An 8895-nucleotide genomic window follows, 5' to 3' on the forward strand; every position below is an offset into this window, starting at 1 on the left:
TGATACTTTTCAACAAAAGGCATCTGTGTGAGGCTGGAAAATAAAGCTCCACCAGCTCCACTTATCAATATACAAACTGTTGTGCGAGGATGCATCATGACCATCCTAAACATCTGATGCTGTCTCCACTATCTCCTCATATGCACATATTGTTAGACTTACAGTCTTAACTTTTGCTCTCCCCTGGTCATTATTTTGCACATTCCTGACCAAAACCGTGCAGCTCCTTCACTTTAAAAACCATTATAAAAGTTTCTATCTTATGTGTCTTTTGACTTTTGTACTTAAACCTAAACTAAAACTGTTTCTAATTCTGAAACACTTCCTGTTACATATCCATGACCGATCAAGCATTGTCATTGAGCAGATATTTTACAGAGTAAATATCTGCCTTTGTCAGAATGCATCTGCCTGACCGGAAAACAGGGTTTGTATCAGTATGATGCTGAGCTGTGGAATGCTGGGACGGTCATGTTTCGGGAAAACGAGGTCTTTGCCTGACCTCAGCCTCCCGATCACACCCAAGTGTCAACAGAGTGACACACTGACGGGCAGGGAGTAAAAGTGCAATGCCCTTCATTGAGTTTTCTCCAACTTTCTCTGCTCACACACACACACACACACACACACACACACACGCTCGGTCAACACATCTACAGAACTGTAGACAATATTAGATGAGAGGAAGTGTTTCATTGTCAGTACCTTTCTTTCTGATTGCAGCAGATCAGTGTCAGTGTGGAGGCTTCAGATAGGTTTTACCCAGACTCACAGTGTTGTAACAACTCAGTCTCATTTCTTCACAATTACTTATAACCGAAGAAAATAATAACTCTAACAGTCATATTGGCACATTTCAATATCAAGTCCTTTCAGGTCTTAGATCTGTTAGTGACTCTGTAGATCTGTATTGTCCATTTCTTCCACAGTTTAGTCAAATCAAAAAGGAATCCAAACTTGTCAAGTGCCTTTAAAAATGAAACTAAAACTCATTTATTTCATTAGATTTTTACTGAGTTGAAGGGAAAAAAAATCAAAACAAAAAAAGCCCCAAAAAACCCAAACAATGAATAATGAATAAATAAAACTCTCAAACTCTTAAAATAATCGCAAATATGTGCAGCAGCATTTTCATTCTAGCTGAGGCTACAGAGGCAGAGGAAGCTCCAGCAGCTAATGCTCAGTTGCACACTTGAAAATAATGCTTACTAAAAACTATTTATTTAAACCATCATGACTTTTCTAATGTCAATTTAAAAATATTTTATAACGTTTAATACATTCAATTATACTCTGTTTAACTAAGATGACTTCTTTAAGTATTGTATATGCAATGTTTTCATTTTCAGTCAAGCTAATCTGCTGAAGCAGGATATTATAGTATGATGTTATAATGTATGGATAGTGTAGTAAGTGTACGTAGTATTATATGAAAAAGAAAACAGAGACATTTATAAACCTATTTTAAAATGATATTTTTTGATGATTTTCTTTCATTTTACTTCCGTGTTAATGATCTTTTTAAATTTACCCTGAATTGTGAAGCAAGTCTGTTGCAATATGAGTGCTACAAATCAATCATTGATCATTCTTCTTTTGTTTATTAATGGTGATGTAAATATCATAGCCAATGATGGTTCACAGGTACATGTGATGAATTCAAGGTTACTGGTGCTATACATAGGCACACCAGTGTTTAAAGTTGGTGCGTTCTAGCAACTGTCCCGGTGCTGTTGGAGAGTGAATTTGAATAAAATTTCATTTAAAAGAATAAAGTACAAATATAAGAGTGCTAATGCTCAGGACTTATTAGAGTGCCATGCTTTCATAAATGACAGAAAAGAATCCATCAGGTTCACATTGTGTTATGACCTTGAACGTTTCTTTTTTGGATGTTTTGGTGAAAAAAAAGAGGGAACTTTTCTACAATTCAGCAGTCATCATGCACCAGCACTAAAAAGAAGTCTGTTGTATAGTCAGCTACTAACGGTTAGACAAATTTGTAACTTCACAAAGCAAGTACTTTCTAACAGCTTTAAAGAGAGGGGATATGGAGATGAATTACTGGACAATCATCTCAATAAACTCAGCCAAGTTTAGCAGTCTGATTTACTAAAACCTAGCTCTAGAGACACTTCCATACAGGGTCTTGCATTTGTATCAACTTATAGCCCTATATCTGAGTCAGTAAAAGGAATAGTGGGTACATATTAGCACATTTTGAAAAGTGACCCTCAAATTTCAAGTTCATTTCAAACTCTGCTTGAAAATTTTTATAAGAGGTCTTCCAACTTGCATGATTACTTAGTGAAGTCAGATTTGCCCAAGAGGACGTCTCACATATTTGCCCATGAGGTCATCTCATATTCATATTCGTCTCATATTTCCTGGTCATAAATTCATAAACTGTTATTCTATTATCAAATGTAATCATTTTACTCATCATATGTCTGGCATTGATATCAAAGTTAGAGGCAGAATCACATGTAAAATGCATGTTTTACCTGTTAAAATGTTCATGTATCTTGTATTATTTTGGGTAAACAAAATGAGAATTAAAAACCAGGATCTGTGAACGCAAGTTTTCCATTTGTAATCACAATGATAAATCATCTGTGGCTTTGCAACTTCAACAGCCAGAACCACAGCTTGAATAAACTTCATTGCACTGGCAGTGAGGCACAGTGAGGATGCCACAGAGAGGTGGTAATAGGGACAGAATCTTTTTCCAAAGGGAGGCATATTGGATTCATTTCCTTGATATCCTCATCCCCAACAGGAGGAATAAGGAGATTTAATTTGATTGTTTTCATGAAGTGAATATCATTTTTTTATGAAGTGAGTATATTTGTGTTTTTATTGAAGTGAACATATTTGTGTCATTTCATTTTTTAGTGCTCTAATCCAAAACACTACGAGGATATACTTGTGTTGTTTGTGGTCACCCATAATTAACCCCACCTGTGCACAATGTTTGTGGTATTGGGTGTCTTGACCAAAACATCCATCATATTAAAATTTTAAATTGTAGTGCTGTCCTGCTCTTTTCTTCAAAGAATAAAGCATAGAATAACTATGAATGTCCCAAACATTCTAATGAAAAAATTACGGACGTCTCACCTGGGGCACCAAAATGTCAAGACATGGTCCCTCTAGAAGTCTTTCCACTCTTAAGACCATTATTAGATCACATGCTTAACTACCAACCTTTTTTCAAATTTCAGTCAGCGCAAAACACCATGAACTGTATTTTGAATACTCGGATACTTATATTCTTGAAAGATCACTTAGTTATTGGTGTGACATTTTTCTGCTAAGTGTGTGGTCATGTAAGCTCATTTGTCACTTAATACACACCCACAGTGGATTTCCTCAGCCCACAGTCAAGAAGAAAAAGTCAATATTGAACATTTCTGTGAACCCAGGATTCTGTCCAATGCTAACATCTCCGATGTGTAATTCCAGCACTGTCGGCATCCAGGGAGAGCACACTGGGCTATAAAACTGATGCTAGGCAGAAATGATCGGGAGAGGCAATGCGGTGTTGCAGCAAAAAGGTCCCCAGCCAGACTCTATGCCATCCCCACAGCACTAGGATGCCTCAATTTAGGGTATTTTTTGAATGTTATCTTTGTTTCATAGTGTTTGGAGCAGCCTTTAGAGCTCCAAATTTGCATAGGGGACAGAGTAACACAGGCCAACGGATGGATTATTGTACGGGCCAGCTGGGCACAGGCCCAGGGTAGCAAAGTGTCAGGGGGCCCCTTTGCCCTCACTTACAAAATTTCACCACAAAGAGATGAAAAGGAACTGCAAAGAGACAGACAACAACCACATGGAGACACAGATGACCACAAAGTGACACAAAACAACCAAAAATGACATAGAATGACCTCAAAGTGAAACAAAATTGCCTCCATAAGACACAAAATGGCTACAAAAAGACACAAAACAACCTCAAGGACACATAAAATGACCAAAAATGACATAAAATTACCTTAAAGAGACACAAAGTTACCTCAAAAGTCCCAAGGCTGCAAAGAGACACAAAACCATGAAAGAGGTGGTGGGGCCCAGGGGCACATTTTCTTATAATAAGCCCATGAACAGGCCTTCTCTGACACCTCTGCAATGACAGGTTTAACTAAAACCCTAAGCCCCTTTTACACCGCCAGATTTTCTGTGAATGTTGGGCCGTTTTGCCGGCAAGCTGCGGGTGTTGAGACACACAGAGCCGGATTGGCGAGTTGATCCGAGGTGCCCAATTTTCAGCCTCGTAGGGTAGTCATATTGGCGGAACCCTTTTAGTTTAAACAGACTGAGGCGGCCTTCTGCAACAGTAGGGGCTGATAGCTGGAATTAGTGAGCAGCTAGTAGCTAGAGGGAAACACAAACCTGACAGACACTGTAAAGATGAGCAACTGAGGAGACAAGGAATTGCACTCCCTCCTTGCCCTCGCAAATGAAGAGGCCATTAACAGTCAGATGACGGGAATGGTGAAGAACGGGCCGACTTATGAGAGAATCGCCAAAGGACTGACCAGCCGCGGCTTCCCTCCCACGTCACTGTTTACGTCACACGCTGAGCCACACATTTTGTTACTTGCTCACGCCCACTGTTGCCCCGAAAAAGGCACATTCTGTATGAACAAAAGTAGGTAGGCAGCATTTTGCCGCACTCCCCAATTTTGTTTTTATACTGCCAATGCTGAAAGAAGACTGATTGGGCTTTCTTGCAAATTTGCACAATTCCTGTTTAAAAAGGGCTTTTGGTAGGGTAACCTCTAGTGGCATTTAGCTTATTTCTACAGCACAAAATGACTACAAAAGACATAAAACAACCTCAAGGTGTCACAAAATGACAAAAATAAAAGACATAAAATTTCCTAAAAAAAGACACAAAATTACCGCAGTAAGATATAACATAACCTCATATAGACCCAAAAGACTACAAAGAGACACAAAATGACCACAAAACCATAAAAAGAGGTGGTGGGGCCCTTTGTGTATCTGTGCCCAGAGGCACATTGTTTTAGAACCCACCCATGAACAGGCCCTCTCTTAAACCTCTGCAACTAAAACCTTAGGTAGGGTGACCTCTAGTGGCCTAAAGCATGTTCCTACAGCACACAGCACCTAAGTTAAGACAAGACCACGTGATTTTTAAACTGCAGTTTCAAGACACAGCATGGTCTCAAAGGTCCTGTAATTTTGTTCCCAAAAACACAGGTTTAAACCCATTTTAAACTCTAACCTCCAGCAGAGCTAATGACAGAGCAACAGCTCCACTGAGCTGGAGACAATTTGTTGACCAAATCCATCTGGGATGTTTATACGAGGTCTGCCTGTTTGCAAAAGAGTGTATTTATTTAGTTAGTTTGCACTTAGTAGATTGTTTCATGAAAATACATTCAGGAACTGGATGAGCAATTTCATTAAAGTAATGAAATCTTAACATGGTGCTCTTTCCTGTATTTCTCTTTCCAAATTTGAAGTTTCAAGACCCAAATGCAAACAATACCATATAAGTGCCTTATTAAATGATTTAATACAAAAGCACAGGTGAAATCAGATGCATTCATTTATATGTAAAGACAATGAAATAGCAAAAATACAGACATGGGCATTGTTGTCTAATTAAGGACTAAAAACTGTAAAGTAGAAAAACTATGAACTGAGCAGCTGTTGGTTCATGAGTCTCTCAGCTCTCTGATGGTGGTGGTGCCGCCCTGCGCACAGCCTTGGCCAGGGCTTGTTGGATGACCGGGTACAGTTTATAGCATCCCTCAATGCAGGTCCGAATCCCGGCGGTCAGAGTCTCTTCAGTCATTTCTCCATCTGATTGCAGCCCAGATATCTGGTTCAGGCTGGGGAGGAACGCAACAGTCAGACGGCCCTGGTTCTCACCGCTGACTGAGCTGCAGCTGTTTTCCTCCATGTAAGAAGGGTCGACTACATAAGAGGCACCATCCTGGCGTATGGAACAACCAAGCACCAGATCATACATTTCGATCCCTGCATCTGCGAGAGCGAGAGAAGCGCACGTGACTGCGTGGGCCAGAACTGAACCGCTGTTCTCGAGAACCATCACGTTGACCTCGATCTGAGAGCGGGGATATTTGTGGAGGCACAGGGCGGGCTGCAGACTCTCATGCAGCATCAGGGAGAGGTCTTTGTCCTGGCTGCCCTGAATCCAGGAGCCCCTCTCCAGGCAGGAAAATGGAGCAAAACGCATGTCAGTTGTCAACCTGGATACACAGAGAAATACAGAGTTTTACAATACATTTCTATGTACGGCAGTAAAAGAATTTTACTCCACTATTACTCCACAATCTATGTCTTTCTATGCAGTGTACATAATAAGAAGAAATAATGTCATGATCCTCAGAGTTTGCTTGCTTTTTTTTATAACAGCATTTACTTGCACTTTTTCTTTCAATACATTGATTACATTTAATATAATAAAATTACTTTTGAATCTTAAGTACAGTAAATATCAGATACTTTTAAGACTTTTACTCAAGTAATATTATAACAGGTTACTTTAACTTCTACCAAAGTCCTTTTCTAGTCAGAAATCTGTACTCTTACTCAAGTGTGGCTCTCAGGTACTTCATCCACCACAGAATGTAATAGTGGTAACTAGTGATGTTTTGTTGACTTACAGCAGTGGTTTCTCAACCTTTTTCCTTAAGGGACGCCTTTTTCATTTATTAAATGTGAATATTGTAACAGAGGTGAGTTTTCCCATTATTTTTAGTATACATTTCTATGTATTATGTACTTATGTTGCTTAACCAACTTCTTTTTCTTTGACAAATTCAGTGTTTTCCCTGTTTAATTAGGCCCTTGGTTGTTTTAACTGCATTCTGTTCCAATGCAGGACCAGCCTGTTTAGCAGAGAAAGGCTCTGTGAATACTGTTTCCTGTAAGTTTTTATTTTACAGTTTATATCTTAATAATCTAAGTTTTAAAAAATCAAAATGGGTTCAATTTCATTTAGTTTCCTTTACAGAAATAAATAAAATGTTGAGATAAAGGCCTACTGTATTTATTTAAAGTTGATTTACACCTGTTAAAATCAAAAGGGCCTCACGACCCCCCTGCAAAACTTTGGCAACAGCACCCCCCAGTTGGGAAGCACTTATTTACAACACTCCATGATACTCCTTACAGCATATTAGTGATATAATACCTCTTAAGCCAAACACTAAGGGATGCCTCTTGGTGAACATTTATATCTAATGGTCGTGTTATTAAGTGTTTGTGTTCTCAGATAACAATGATCCATACTCCTCATGGTTACAACAGCAGGGCCTGTGTGTGTTCATGCAATATATCTCCTGTAAATAATGTAGCCAGAAGTTTGCTTTGGTATTCAAGTCCCCGTTTTTATTTTGACGTTTCATGTATCAGTCTGTTTTTTTTTTAATCTTTGTACAATGTTGGAATTACGTGTTCTCACTTTAGTATTTTAATATGAGATAACATTCAGCCAACAGAAGTTACTAGTCATAAAGAGTAGCAGCGTGAGTGTGCACTGCTTATGAATTCACGCAGAAAGAGTAAGTTACAAAGTCTAACTTTGATGTGTGTGTGTTTACTGTGTTGTAGACAGTGGTGGATGGAGTATCTGACAGCCACACTTGAGTAAAAGTACATATTTCTGACTAGAAACTGATTTTGGTAGAAGTTACAGAGAGGATGTTTCTTGAGTAAAAATCTTAAGGTATCTAATATTTAGTTTACTTAGGTATCAAAAGTAATTTCATAATATTAGATGCACCTATGTATTCAAAGTAATAGTACAAGTAGATGCAGGTAATTACTAAGCAACTTAAAAATGGAGCATAAAGAAAAACGAGGTCTTTTTCAAAACTTAAATGATATGAAAAAAAACCCCTGTTTCTTTAAATCGTCCGTCCGTCTGTCCCTTCCTCCCTACTTCCTTCCTTCCTGCCCTATTTTGTTGTAAGTAACTCAGATGCTTTGGGGAAATGTATTAGGGCAGAAGTATACATTTTATTTAGGAAATGTAGTAGAGTAAAAATTGACAGAAATATAAAAACTCAAGTAAAGTACAGACATTCTCAAAAATACTGGGACGAAGTATTAGTGCTTCGTTACATTACACCACTGGTTGTAGATCCTAAACAAGTCACATAAAATAAATCAACACATTTCTAAAATTACTACATACCTTCCACATTTCATATCGGTCTCATCTTTCCGCTCTATTTCTTTGGGGCCGTAAACGCAGCACATTAACTTGGTGTTTCCAGCCTCGATGTACGCGGAGCCTTTAGCCTGGCTCACCAGCCCGCACCGGACAAACACGGGCCGCACGTCCACCTGATCCCGCTGCCGACCGTCTGCTCTGGGGCCGTGAGAGGGGAGGACGGCCACCGGTTTGCACAAAAACAGATACGGACTTTGGGAGACTTCTGGGCCGCGTACACGTTTGGTGTCGGTCGGCATGGTGCAGTGAAAATAATCAACCAAGCAAAGCGTGTGAACAAGTCCAGCTCTAAACCTGTCCCCCGGAATCACAGCAAGCAGAGAAATGGTTCCGCTATTGCGTGGCAGTGAGGGAAATTACATCAGCGATCTAAACAAGTGTGTGTAGATGTTATAATAAGCAGTAGTGTTTCAGTATTATGTTACAGAATCACAAATGATTACAAAATAGTTGGTACGCCTTGTAGTGACTTGGCTGAAACCTGAACACCCAAATTAATGCATAGAAACGACGAGAAATAATTATTGACAAAATATTTTAACAGTTTTTTTTTTTTTTATTTACGAACATGTGCCCTAACACCTGTCTTTATCAAACGGAGGAGAAATCTAAAAAGCTACTGTCACCAGTGTCATTTCCATTGCATCAGCCAAACC

At 39.1% G+C, this 8895-nt stretch overlaps 1 protein-coding gene across 1 annotated transcript; it reads right to left on the minus strand.

The window, feature by feature from the left end:
- Positions 1–5563: 5563 nt before the first annotated feature.
- Positions 5564–8894, minus strand: exosc6 (exosome component 6). Its single transcript, XM_049574116.1, has 2 exons — positions 8201–8894; positions 5564–6248 (listed from the first exon to the last, which is right to left on the minus strand). The coding sequence occupies exons 1-2, from the start codon at positions 8476–8478 to the stop codon at positions 5702–5704; spliced, it is 825 nt and encodes a 274-aa protein (XP_049430073.1). The 5' UTR covers positions 8479–8894; the 3' UTR covers positions 5564–5701.
- Position 8895: the final 1 nt, after the last annotated feature.

Source organism: Epinephelus fuscoguttatus, linkage group LG4 (assembly GCF_011397635.1).
Source record: "Epinephelus fuscoguttatus linkage group LG4, E.fuscoguttatus.final_Chr_v1".
Lineage (NCBI taxonomy): Eukaryota > Metazoa > Chordata > Actinopteri > Perciformes > Serranidae > Epinephelus > Epinephelus fuscoguttatus.

Bases quoted from the DNA above. Each gene is read 5' to 3' on its own strand.
- exosc6 (XM_049574116.1), bottom strand. From the start codon at position 8,478: ATGCCGACCGACACCAAACGTGTACGCGGCCCAGAAGTCTCCCAAAGT. The intron at 6,249-8,200 runs GTATGTAGTAAT...CTGTGTATCCAG, and splicing joins ACCGATATGAAATGTGGAAG to GTTGACAACTGACATGCGTT.